The sequence below is a fragment of the Vulpes vulpes genome, unplaced genomic scaffold (genome assembly GCF_048418805.1).
Source record: "Vulpes vulpes isolate BD-2025 unplaced genomic scaffold, VulVul3 Bu000000666, whole genome shotgun sequence".
Lineage (NCBI taxonomy): Eukaryota > Metazoa > Chordata > Mammalia > Carnivora > Canidae > Vulpes > Vulpes vulpes.
The window spans coordinates 808,686-822,543 of NW_027325671.1; the positions used below are offsets into that span (position 1 = coordinate 808,686).

The window sequence follows — 13,858 nt, forward strand, 5'->3', positions numbered from 1 at the left end:
AAATACAATCTAAAAAAAAAATAAAAATAAAGTGAGAAAGAACAGAAAACTACCAGGAAGAATAAAAAAAGTCCAGTATTCTCCATACCAGAGTCAATTATTATTAACATTCGATGTCTTTCTTCCTGCCTATATTCTCATTTGCAGAAATGTGGGGGTGGGGGTGGGGGGGAGAATGTGTGTGTGTACATATGCTTACTTGTTTTAACATTTATTTGCCAAAGTTTGACTAGGCTCCAGTTTTAGAAATGGCTCTAGATGTTAGCTTTCTTTAATGTCCCTTTCCATTGACAGTTAATAATTTGCTGAATATCTTTTCAGAATAATTTATTATGAAGAATTTCAAACATTTAAACTTTTCAACTGAAAAGTTGAAAATTTTAAAAAAAATATTTATTTATTCATGAGAGACCCAAAGAGAGAGGCAGAGACAGGCAGAAGGAGAAACAGGCTCCATGCAGGGAGCCTGACGTCGGACTCGATCCCAGGTCTCCAGGATCATGCCCTGGGCTGAAGGCAGCGCTAAACCATTGAGCCACCTGGGCTGCCCAAAAAAGTTGAAATTTTAAAGTTAATGATCCTATGCCCTTAAAAAATTCACTAGCATGGAGATAACAACAAAACCTCTGTTGCCTGCATTTCATTTATCTTTAGGATTCTGTATCCTAAAAATGCAAGGAAAGATTTCTTTTCTTTTCTTTCTTTTTTTTTTTTTTTGGAAAGATTTCTTTAACTCAATTTTTATATATATCTAAACTGAGGTATCGTTACTTTGGTGTTAAATAACAGTTTTACTTTACAAGTGGTAGTCCTTCTTGGTGTTCAGTGAAGAGAAGCAATAGCATTTCTTCGTGTTCTTTTTCGATTCGATAGGTCTTTGTGGATCCCCTTACAGTAATTGACATAGAGTTCATTGCTAGTACTCTGTTTCCAGCCATTGACAAAAATATTGTTAAGAAGATGGTTGCTTTCAATAACCAAGTAAGTACCTACTTGTATTGTTTTTTATTTTCATGCTGTGATAGAACCATAAGTCTTTTTTAGAACCATAATTTTTTCAATGTGGGATACCATCAAATTTACCAGTCTCTCTAAAATAAACCGCATTGAATAATACACATTTTTAGTGGAAGAAACCACTTATTTGAGGATTATAGTAATTCAGATCTATTATGTGTATGGATGTTAATGCTTACAAGAGTATCCTAATTTAGACATCTGGGTTGGGAGAAAGAGACATTTGTATCAAACCTGCTAATTTCTGTTTCCCGATTATGTATGCATTTGTAGTACAGTGAAAGTACTTAATGCAGTGCCCACCAATGGGACATGTTTCCCAGTAATGAATGGCATTTTCTTTTTAGATTGATCATGAAGTGACTGTTGAAAAGAAATGGGGGCAAAAAGGAGGACCCTGGGAATTCAACCTTCGGGACCTTTTCCGCTGGTGTCAGTTGATGCTAGTTGACCAGTCTCCTGGGTGTTATGATCCTGGTCAACATGTGTTTTTGGTCTATGGTGAGAGAATGAGAACCAAGGAAGACAAAGAAAAGGTAAGTTTCACTCTTGTTCCTTGTGTTTTTTTCCATCTGAAAGTTGATTTCTTCCTAAGGGAGAGAAAGGGCATACTCACTAATAATACTAACCTCAGGAAAGCTGCTTAGAATTTAGAAGTTAAAGAGACTAAATGTTCACCTATCTCAAGGTCTCAAAGTGCAGAGTAGTTTGCTTTGGAATACGCAATTTGTTGATCTCTCTGAACCCTCTTATTGCAAACCTTCTTAAAACTATGGCCTCCCAGGGGATCCCTGGGTGGTGGCTCAGTGGTTTGGCGCTTGCCTTTGGCCCAGGGCGCGATCCTGGAGTCCCGGGATCGAGTCCCACGTCGGGCTCCTGGCATGGAGCCTGCTTCTCCTTCCTCCTGTGTCTCTGTCCCACCCCCCCCTCAGTCTATCATAAACAAACAAACAAACAAATAAATAAATAAATCTTAAAAAAAAACCAACAACTATGGCCTCCCAGTAATAAAGAACTAGGTCTTCATCATCTTTCAAGGCACAAAGGGGAGAAACAGGAGGAGACAGGTGATAATCAGTAGAGGAGGAGGGTTTTCTGTTTTTAAATAAACTTTTGAGCTACAAAACCTTTTATCTAGAAAATATAAGTAGGTATTGTAGGAGAATATTCTGTATCTGAATGGAAATAATATCTCCTTTGTAAATAGAAAATGACACTAGAATTTCTAGCCAACATTAGAACAACTAATCAGCTGTTCATTTTGCTTTGTGGTATTTAAAGTCCAGTCTCACAGAATATTCACAGTAGCTGCAGGCAAGAGGCACTATCGTGACCTCTTACCAATGAGGATCCAGTGCCTAGAGTCATGGGGTATCACCTATAGTAAGTGGTAGAGCCAGCACTCTAGCCCCGAACTTTCCTTCCATCTCACAATTGTAGCCAATTGTTAACTCATTTATTATGTACAAGTGGCTTTTGGTCATTATATTAGAATAAAGTATTCACCTAGTTTTTAGAAAATATAATTTTATTACTTATAATTCATATACCATCACCTAGAACTTTATTTTCTTTGTCCACTTACTAATTCATTGTGGCAAGACCCTGGCCAGTTAATTGGGTAATTGATGTTAGATGGTATGTCACTATAAGGGAAGGTTTCTATCCGTTCTCTGTGTCAGTTATTGTAATTCACACACACAAAAGTGAGGAAAAATAGTAATAGGAGAAAGGCTTATTTAAGCTGGAAGAGTTTGAGTAAATTCAGTCTGACTTAATAAAACTAAATAAACCACATTGTGAATGTATTTGTAATTTTAATTCTGGTGGACTATTAGGGAGAGGAGAGGATAATCTGCCTTGGAGTAGAATATAAGGTCACTGAGTACCTGGACCCAGCAGTATGTGACAGGAGCACTTTCTCCTGTGCTGCTCTTTGACCCCTAGTCAACATTTGGTACTGATAATGATTTTACCTTTTTTATTTCCTGTTTGTCAAACTCTTATTAAATTTTTTAGTTGAGATATAACTGACATAAACATTATTTTCAGGTGTAGAACACAGTGATTCAGTATTTGTTTACCTTGTGAAATCACAATACGTCTAGTTAACACGTGTCACCTTACATAGTTACAAAAGACTTTTTCCTTTGGATGACAACTTTTGAAACCTGTTCTATTAGCAATTTTCAAATACACAATACTGTATTATTGACTATAGTCACCATGCTGTACATTCTGTCCTATGACTTATTTTATAATATTGTTATTTTATTTTCTGACTTTAGTCCAGTGTACAGTGATAATGAGTTTTGGCTGCTTTGTTAGAAACATGCAATTTGGTGTACTTATTTTGGGTGGCCGGAATTTTTCTTGCTACTCTGGACTAAATTGTGTATTTTACACATCCCTAGCTATCCTCTCTGCCCCAATTACTCTTAAAAAGAAATCCAGGAAGGAAAGAAGTAGGGCTATTGGCAAGTTTTCTAATTGTATTTCTGGTAAGGAAGGGATAACTGATGTAAATAATCAGAAAAATAGCAATGGTTGTCATTCTACATAAATATTTAGAAAGCTAAAATCATATTATGGAATAAATCACTTACTAACCATGAGTAAATCCGATAACTCTTATGAATCCTGCTATCTATATGTATAAAGTAGAAATGATATCTATCTTGCAAGGCTGTAAGGATCAGAAATAATCTATTAAAGCACTTCTATAATGTTTGGCACATAATAGATGCTCAAAAAATGGTCATTGCTCTTCAAAATCTTCAGACTATTCTACCTTCTTTTTAGATGGTATCTTTTTTTTTAAAATTTTTATTTATTTATGATAGCCACACACAGAGAGAGAGAGAGAGAGAGAGAGGCAGAGACACAGGCAGAGGGAGAAGCAGGCTCCATGCACCGGGAGCCCGACGTGGGATTCGATCCCGGGTCTCCAGGATCGTGTCCTGGGCCAAAGGCAGGCGCCAAACCGCTGCGCCACCCAGGGATCCCCTTAGATGGTATCTTGAATGAGGAAAGCAGATTCAGGGAGGTGTGGGTGGCTCAGTGGTTGAGCCTCTGCTTTCAGCTCAGGGCATGATCCTTGAGACCTGGGATTGAGTCCCACATCGGGCTCCCTGCATGGAGCCTGCTTCTCCCTCTACCTGTGTCTCTGCCTCTCTCTTTGTGTGTCTCTTATGAATAAATGAATAAAATCTTTTAACAAAAAGAAAAAGGAAAGCAGATTCATTTTTCTTTTTTTTTTCCAGATTCATTTTTCATCTATAGATTTGCCATAATATCCATGGCTTTAATTTATGATATATTCTCAACTGGAATCTCAAATAGTTTGAGATTAGGTGATTACTCTTTTCTTGAGTTCCAGTTTGCTTTCATTCTGAAGATTTAAATAAATGTAATCTATAAGAGAAAAATCAAAAGGATAGGGAAATTGTGACTAGTGTTCATTCACAGTATTGTGATATCTCTTGACTGTGCATGTTTTCTAGAAGATTTGGCTCAGAATTTGATGAAGTGATTCATGTTTTGATTGTATTATCTTCATTTAGGTCATTGCTGTGTTCAAGGATGTGTTTAATTCAAGTTCCAACCCATACTTGGGAACCAGACTATTTCACATCACTCCTTATGATGTTCAGGTGAGTCATGTAGAATAAACCACTATTCTTTTACATTTTTCTTTGATTTCCTCTGCCCCCACAACCAGGCACACTTGTGAAATCTGACTGGCATGTCTTTTTCAGCTGGGCTACTCTGTCCTTTCCCGTGGTAGTTACGTTCCTCTCCTGTCGCGCCGTCCCCTGTTGCTCCTGCACCAGTCATTACAGTCTCTGGAGTCTATTATGAAATGTGTGCAGATGAGCTGGATGGTCATCCTTGTGGGTCCAGCCTCTGTGGGCAAGACCAGCCTGGTCCAGCTTCTGGCACACCTTACTGGTCACACATTAAAGATCATGGCTATGAACAGTGCAACGGATACTACAGAGCTCCTGGGTGGATTTGAGCAGGTAAAGTCTGCCTTTGCATTTTCAGTCAAAACATGTATAATGCTGTGGTCTGACTCTTGGTCTTTTGTGTTGGTGACTACAAGTAGGAATTTTTGTTTTGTTTTTTTTAATTTAAAGGAGTGTTCTTTTGACTCTGGCCAGTGGCTATGATGAGTTTATGCTCTGGAAATTTCAGGTTGATCTTATACGGCCATGGAGGCAGCTGCTAGAAAAGGTGGAAGGCACTGTAAGGGCACTGTTAAGAGACAGCCTTCTTATCAGTTCTAATGATGCAGAAGTAGTGCTACGAGCCTGGAGTCACTTTCTTCTGACTTATAAGCCCAAGTGTCTTGGAGATGCTGGTAAAGGTATCACGATGGAGATTGTCAACAAGCTGGAAGCAGTATTATTGCTTATGCAGCGACTCAACAACAAAATCAACTCCTACTCCAAGGCAGGTATGTGTGTTTGGATATGTGTATCAGATATGTAGATAGTATTGTCCATGTAGTGTCCATGTATAAGTAGTAATGTATTTATAAGGTATTATCTGTAATTCTTTAATTAATGTAATAGTTATTTAGAAAACTTGAAAATATTTGTTTTAGAAAGTAACATGAAGCTGATGTAAAATAATTTAGAATTATCATAAAGCAAAAATGAAAGAAATTTAGTGAGCTTGATAGTTTATCTTGTATGTAATCATCTATGATAGTAAATTATTTACGTGTAAACTGGCTTTTTTCTTGACTTTTAAAACTAGTTAAGTAATTTCTCAAAATATTAACATTTATTCATTCATTCAGTTAGTTATGATTTTATTTACTTATTCATGAGAGACTCAGAGAGAGAGAGGGAGAGACAGAAATGGAGGCAGAGGGAGAAGCAGGCTCCATGCAGGGAGCCTGATGCAGGCCTCAATCCCAGGACCGCAAGATCACACCCTGAGCCAAAGACAGATAGATGCTCAACCGCTGAGCTACCTAGGCGTCCCTAAAATTTTATTTTATTTTAAATTATTATTTATTTATTTGAAGAGAGTGCATGCTCAAGAGAGCATGAGTGTGTGGGGGGTTGGGGGGGTGGAAGGGAGAGAAGAGAAGCAGACTCCCTGCTGAGCAGGGAGCCTGACTTGGGGCTCCATCCCAGGACCCTAGATCATGACCTGAGCCAAAGGCAGATGCTTAATCAACTGAGCCACCCAGGCACTCCCCAAAATTAAATATTTAAATGGGAGAATAGAAATCTAAATTGATCATTAAGATGTGTTTATTAGTTTTGTATAGAAAGTGGAAAAAAATCTTCAGTTAACATGGAATCTCCTCGCATTTTGTGGTGCAGTTTTTTGGGTGATGAAGAGTATGCTTTTAGGGAAGATTAAAGGCTCATAGATTGTGTCCGTCACTATGATTGTCATCTTTTATTTTCAAAGCCTGTTACTGGTTATAAAGGGTTGATTCCTTAGAGATAAAGAAGTGAGACTCCTCTCATCTAACTCTGTAAACAATGTATCCATGGCTGTGGGTCAAATAGTTTACTTTCTTAAGCAGGAGAATGATTTTATTGTTGATTTGATTTGTCAATTCCCCCAATTCAAGCCCATTATTTAGATTTGAAATCCTTTCCTCATTCACTCAAATTTAATTGTGAGAGATATTTAATGGAGTTATACATTGGTTTATAAATTTTTTGAAGGTGAATATTATAAAATTTCCCATTGAGCTATGAATTCCAAGTGGGTGGTAGTCTTGTATTAAAAATTTACTTTTTTAAAAAATTTTTTATTTACTTATGATAGTCACAGAGAGAGAGAGAGAGGGGCAGAGACACAGGCAGAGAGAGAAGCAGGCTCCATGCACCGGGAGCCCGATGTGGGATTCGATCCCGGGTCTCCAGGATCGCACCCTGGGCCAAAGGCAGGCGCCAAACCGCTGCGCCACCCAGGGATCCCTAAAAATTTACTTTTAAACCTCACAATACCACTGCATTACAAGGAAAGATTATCTTCATTTTATGCTTATGGAAATGGTTGCTCATAGAGGTTAAATACCATGCTTAATGTACAGTTACAAAGTGGCTTGACTAGGTTTTGAATCTAATCCTCTGACCTTACAGCCTTCAGTCTAGTTCTTCTATGTATCTTTCAGTTGAAATTTAAATATTTAGAGTAAGTTCTCACAGCTCATTCTAAATACTGCTTATTTAGGAATCACTTTCATATTGAGTAATTTCTTAGGGGTATTAATAGAGTGAGAAAAGGTGTGTCAAACAATTTTTCTGTTTTATTTTTGGTTAAATATTTTTCTCTGTAAATATTTATATCTTAACATTACTGTGAAGATACATGAGTTATATTATTAACATGAGAACTAAAATATATTTATCTTAAATGCTTATGCTTTTTTATAATAGCTGCATTAACATTTTTGCTAATTTCATTATCTGATTTTTGGGTTTGTTCTATTGACTTTTTTTTTTTCCTGGTTGTAAGTCATATTTTCTTTGTACATCTAGTAATTTTGATTGGATGCTGGAAATTTTAAGCGCTTAGTGCTGCATTTTTGTTGATCCTTGAGCAACATGGCGTTTGAACTGAATGGGTTGACTTATGTGTGGATTTTTTCCCAAAAATTTATAAATGTATTTTCCTTATAATATTTTAAAAATCTTTTAGCTTACTAAGAATTGTAAGAATACAGTATATAGTATATAGTATATACAGTGTGCATAATATGTTAATAGACTGCTGCTGGGAAGGTGGCTATTATTAGGAGGTTAGTTAGGTTTTTGAGGAGTCAGAAGTTATATGTGGCTTTGTATGTTGCTATCCAATTTCCCCAGCACCATTTTTCTTTTCTTTCTTTTTTTTTTTTTTTTAAAGATTTTATTTATCTTCATGAGAGACAGAAAGAGAGAGAGGCAGACACAGGCAGAAGGAGAAGCAGGCTCCATGCAGGAAGTCTGATGTGGGACTCAATCCCGGGTCTCCAGGATCACACCCCGGGCTGTAGGTGGCGCCAAACCGCTGTGCCACCGGGGCTGCCCCACAGTGAATTTTTGTGTGTTGATTTTGTGTTCTGCAAGTTTACTGAATTTTTTTTCTTTCTTTGTGGTGGTGTAGGGTTTTCTCTATGTAATGTTACATCATGTGCAAATAGTGACAGTTTTCCTTTTTCCTTTCCAATTCGGATGGTTTATTTTTCTCTCCTAATTGCTCTGGCTTGGAATTCCAGTATTGTGTTGAATAAAATGGTGAGAGTTGACATCCTTACCTTGTTCTTGATCTCAGAGGAAAAGCTGTCAGCTTTTTGTTGCTAAGTGTGATGTTACCTGTGTTATAATAAAACTATATATAGTAATATATTAATATGTTGAAGCACATTCTCTCTGTACTCACTTTATTAAGGGTTTTTATCATGAATGGATGTTGAATTTTGTCAGGCGCTTTTTCTGCATCTATTGAAATGGTCATATGATTTTTATCCTTCATTTTTTTTTTTAAGATTTTATTTATTTATTCATGAGAATACACAGAGAGGAGAGAGAGAGAGGCAGAGACACAGGCAGAGGGAGAAGCAGGCTCCATGCAGGGAGCCCAACATGGGACTCGATCCCGGGTCCCCAGGATCACGCCCTGAGCTGCAGGTGGCGCTAAATCGCTGAGCCACCGGGGCTGCCCTATCCTTCATTTTGTGAACTTGTTTTGTCACATTGATTTGCAGATATTGAACCATTCTTGCATCCCTGGAATAAAAACCATTTGATTGTAGTGTATGATCCTTTCACTGTATTGCTGAATTTAGTTTACTGATTGTTTTGTTGGGAATCTTCACATCTATGTTTATCAGTGATATTAGCCTATAATTTTTTTTTTTAAGTAGACTCCACGTGGGGCTTGAACTCACAGCTGTAAGCTCAAGAGTTGAATGCTCTACCAACTGAGCCAGCGAGGCACCCATAGGCTGTAATTTTCTTTTCTTGTGGCATCCTTGTCAGGTTTTGGTATCGGGGTAATGCTGACATTATAAAATGAGTTTGGAAAAGTTCCCTCCTCCTCTTCTTCTATTTTTTGGGGAATTGTTTGAGAAAGATTGATATTCTTTTTGAATGTTCGTAGAATTTACCAATTCTATCTCATTTCTGGGTGACACTGCTTATTACAGTTCCATGATATCAGGAACTCAACCTCTCCTGGCCTCCAGAGCCAGAGGATCAAGAGGCATCCCCTGAGTGATAGCTATAAAAATCAGAGCCCAAGACTTAATGTAAAAAGCTTTCTGGGAAGTACTGGTGCTCTAGAGCACCACAAAGGAAGAGCACAAAGATCGTGCCCATCAGTCTTCTTCCCCAGATAGTGTTCCAGCGGGCTCTAGGATGTATATGTTATATTAGGTGCTTGCTTCTCAGGTGTGTCTTCCATACAACCAGGTAAGCCTCCTTCACTTTGAGTCTGGGTGCAGTTAGCTGTCTCTCTTAGCTGTGCCCTGGGGTGGATGAGTCTGAGTGTGTGTGAGCCCTTTCTCCGATCCCAATCTTGTATTCTTGGGATGCGACCCTGTTGCTTTTAGAAGATAGATGTTTTGAGGGCTTGCCTTTCAGGTTCATGTTTTAGAAGTTGGGATTCCTGATGTGTGGTTTAAACCTTTTTTTTTTTAAATTTTTTTTAAAAATTTATTTATGATAGTCACAAAGAGAGAGAGAGAGAGAGAGAGAGAGAGGCAGAGACACAGGCAGAGGGAGAAGCAGGCTCCATGCACTGGGAGCCCGACGTGGGATTTGATCCCGGGTCTCCAGAATCGTGCCCTGGGCCAAAGGCAGGCGCTAAACCGCTGCACCACCCAGGGATCCCTGGTTCAAACCTTTTGTTCCATAGTGAGAAGCTCCACGTTTTCAGGCTTTTCCAAGTTGTGGGTCACACAGCACTATAGATGGGGTTTATGGTGAGAATATTTCTCAGCCTTTCCTGTTTGCTTCAACGTGGTAGGTTTGTTTCCAGTCTGTCTGAGACCTCTGTGGTATGTTTGAGTTCCCTCTCCTTGCTTTGCGATCCTGAAATTGCTTCCAGGCAGAAATCAAGTGAAATTATAGGGCTTCCTTTCCTTAGGTGTCACAGCCCTCTGCTGTTGGCCAGTGTTTGAAAGCAGTTGTTTCATATATTTGATACAGTTTTTAGGTGGTTAACAGTGGAGGTAAAGTCTAAACTTTATTATTCCTCATGGAGTCCAATGCATAATACTTGGTGATATGAACAAGAGTCCTACGAGAACTTCCAATAAAAAAAAAAGAGCAGTTGAAAAGTTTTTGGCATGGGCCGTTTAAGCACTAAGCAAATAAATACCAGTTGTTACTATAATCGTATGATATCGTCATTATAAAGAAAGTCTAGTTTAATGGCGTTGATTTTCATTGTGCCAATTTTTAGTGTCCTTTCATTTGATAAAAATGCGGTAATAGGTGGGAGGCATTATTCTCCTTATGCCATTTAAGAAATTATAACAAAGATTATTTACCTTTACTATCACCTTTGAGTTCCCTCTACCTAGCCATTAATTCAGAAAGGCATTAAAAAATATTTTCTGCCACCAGCCCTAATTTTTCTTTTCTTTTCTTTTCTTTTTTCTTTTCTTTTCTTTTTTTTCTTTCTTTTCTTTTCTTCTTTTCTTTTCTTTTCTTTTTTTTTTTTTTTTTTTTACCTGTTTTGTTTAAACAAAAAAACCCTTCTTATTTATACTCTATTACAAAACTTTAAACACTAGGGCCAGGGACTTCTGGGTGGCTCAGCAGTTGAGCGTCTGCCTTTGGTTCAGGGCGCAATCCCATTCCAGGGATCGAGTCCTTCATCGGACTCCCTGCAAGGAGCCTGCCTCTCCCTCTGCCTGTGTCTCTGCATCTCTCTCTCTTTCTCATGAATAAATAAATCTTTTTAAAAAACCTGGGTCAGAAGTTTCCAATTTTCTTTCTTTTTAAAAATATTTTATTTATTTATGAAAGACACACAGAGAGAGAGAGGCAGATATACAGGTAGAGGGAGAGGCAGCTCCATGCAGGGAGCCTGATGTGGGACTTGATCCTGGGTCTCCAGGATCACACCCTGGGCCAAAGGCGGGCACTAAACCACTGAGCCACCCAGGCTGCCCTCCAATTTTCTTTTAATAAACTCTTAGGGCTTTTTTTCTTTTGTTGGTTTTCTTATTGTCCCAGTTTGAAAATAAATGCTATGGCTGTGACGTTTCAGAATTTGCCAAACTTGTGGAAGAGTTCCGAAATTTTGGGGTGAAGCTTCTGCAGTCCACCAGTGGCCACAGCCATGGCACATTTGAATGGGTTGACAGCATGTTTGTTCGGGCTCTGAAGTCTGGAGATTGGCTTTTGATGGACAATGTTAACTTCTGCAAGTAAGGACCTTCTGCTTAATCGCAACATTGATATTTGAGATATGCTTGTCAAAGTAGAAACCCAGTTGAAAGCTCTGGTATTTTGAACCCATTGTTAACTAGATACATATTCCTGTGGTGAACAAAGGTCATTAGTTTCAAGATTTTAGTTTTGTATGACTGTTTTGAACTGAGCTGAAGGCTAACACAATTGGGTTACTTTTCCAACCATTTTTGAGGTAGACCTTTTTATTTACTATCGAAAATACTCCTTTTGTTAGGGTCATTCTTGAGGTCAAATTTTTGAAATAGCGATCTTTTACAGGCCAGACATTTAGTAAATGTGCATCAGTGTGTATTGCTTTGATTCTGAAGTAAGGAAAAAGGCATCGTAAAACTTCCGTAGTACACAGCATAATAGAAACTATTCCAGGTCAAGATGATGAGTTTCTCTACCTGGAGATTTTTTCAGAATGTTTGAATAGAAATCCAGGTGTCTTCAAATTGGTTTGATAATGTTAGGAAGTGGAGAGATGGAGAAAGAAAAAAGAAAGAGCTATAGATCATGGAACAATTTTCCTTAATTTCATTTACTTATTTAACAAATATTTTGCATATTTACTGTTTGTAAATTTCTGGAAAGAATGCCTTTGGGAGTGAAAAGGGGACTGGACAGGGAGAGAGAGCACAATTCTATATGGGGGGAGTGGTCTATGCTTAAGGACGACCTGAGTCAGGAGCAGTAGGAGGCCTGTGCAAGGAAAATAGAACCAGTGCAGCGTGTCAAACTGTCACCATTGTATTTGAATTCTCTTTGTGCAGCCCATCGGTGCTGGATCGTTTGAATGCTTTGCTTGAACCTGGAGGTGTTCTCACTCTTAGTGAGAGGGGGATGATAGATGGATCCACTCCCACCATAACACCAAATCCCAATTTCAGGTATTCTTGCCTCTTAAGTTTCTGCTTAAGAATCTGACTGCCTCAAATAAGTAGGACCTTCTTACATGTTTTATTTATACATCCAGTTATAAGTATATTCACCCATTTATTGGTTCAGTTAGCACATATTTATTTAGGCTTTGCTATTTGCCAGACTCTGGGATCACATCAGTAAACAAGAGGGGTCTCCTGGTTGGCTCCGTAGGTAGAACATGTGACTCTTGATCTTGGAGTTGTGAGTTCAAGCCCCATTGTGGGCACAGAGCTTACTTTAAAAAATAATAATAAAAAAATAAGAGAGGTGAGGTCCCTATTGTGGGATGATGGTAAAGGGTAGAAGCAGGGAGACTGATCACAAGTTTTTTGCAGTAGTTCAGGCAAGAGATATGATAGCTTAGACTAGGGTGGCCATATGAGTGGGACTTTCTAAACTATTTTTTTTTTAATTTTTATTTATTTATGATAGTCACAGAGAGACAGAGAGACAGAGAGAGAGGCAGAGACATAGGCGGAGGGAGAAACAGGCTCCATGCACGGGGAGCCTGATGTGGGATTCGATCCCGGGTCTCCAGGATCGCGCCCTGGGCCAAAGGCAAGCGCCAAACCACTGCGCCACCCAGGGATCCCTGAGTGGGACTTTCTGATGGATGTGTGGGTTGAAAAAAAAGAGGAAGCAAGGATTTTATACAAGATTTTGGCTTGGGTAATTGGTAAATATGGGAACCATTTATTGAGAAAGGAAAGACTGGCAAAGGAGCAGGTTTGACATGGGAAGGTTAGCAGGGAATCCACTGTTTAGCTTTGGAGATGTTGGCTATATGGAGATGTTGCTAGACATATATGAAGGTAATTGTTTCAGGAGAATACACTGCTCCCTTTTCTGATCTCTGTAGGTGAGTTAGAATGATGAATTAGCACTGTCTGATTTGGGGACTATCTGAAAGAATTTATATTCTCAGCATTAAAGGTGCATTGGATAAACAGTTTCTAAGGAGAATAGGTTTAGAGAAACTGATTTTGCTATATTGGTGTATTTTGGCACTAAAAGATAGAATATAGATGAAAATAGCAGAGTTTTAGTTAATGGTATCTCCCTCGATAAACTCCCTGAAGTTCTAACACATAGGATTTGCCCTCATCAGTTGTTGCTGAGCTGCATCATTGGTTGCAATGATTTTAATTTTTAATTTTTTTTCCCTTTGAATTGCTAGACTTTTTCTCTCGATGGATCCTGTTCATGGAGAAATATCCCGAGCTATGAGGAATCGTGGACTTGAAATCTACATTTCAGGAGAAGGGGATGGAAACATCCCAGATGACCTGGATCTGAAAGTTCTGCTGCACAGCCTTGGGTTGGTGGGGGATAGTGTGTGTGATAGCCTCTTGGCTCTACACACAGAGATCCAAAGCACTGTAGTAGGTAAGGTGCTTGACTTACAGACCTCTGCAGAGTTTTATTCTTCTAGAAATTCATATGTTTTTTCATTTGACTGCTAATCTAGGAGTTCTTAAATTTAGTGTACATAC

The 13,858-nt window shown here is 38.5% G+C and overlaps 1 protein-coding gene across 6 annotated transcripts in view; it reads left to right on the plus strand.

Annotated features, from left to right (window-relative positions):
- LOC140596464 (midasin-like) overlaps positions 1–13,858 on the plus strand; it is a 167,563-nt gene that overhangs the window by 88,036 nt on the left and 65,669 nt on the right. For all 6 annotated transcript variants that reach the window (XR_011998439.1, XR_011998438.1, XR_011998440.1 and 3 more), the window contains exons 39-46: positions 874–981; positions 1,365–1,553; positions 4,581–4,670; positions 4,776–5,039; positions 5,215–5,476; positions 11,254–11,413; positions 12,215–12,331; positions 13,543–13,751. Coding sequence is in view for 3 of the 6 variants with exons in the window: in XM_072745104.1 (XP_072601205.1) it covers positions 874–981; positions 1,365–1,553; positions 4,581–4,670; positions 4,776–5,039; positions 5,215–5,476; positions 11,254–11,413; positions 12,215–12,331; positions 13,543–13,751 (1,399 nt within the window). In the remaining 3 variants the exon portion in view is untranslated. The remainder of the gene's footprint in view (positions 1–873; positions 982–1,364; positions 1,554–4,580; positions 4,671–4,775; positions 5,040–5,214; positions 5,477–11,253; positions 11,414–12,214; positions 12,332–13,542; positions 13,752–13,858) is intronic.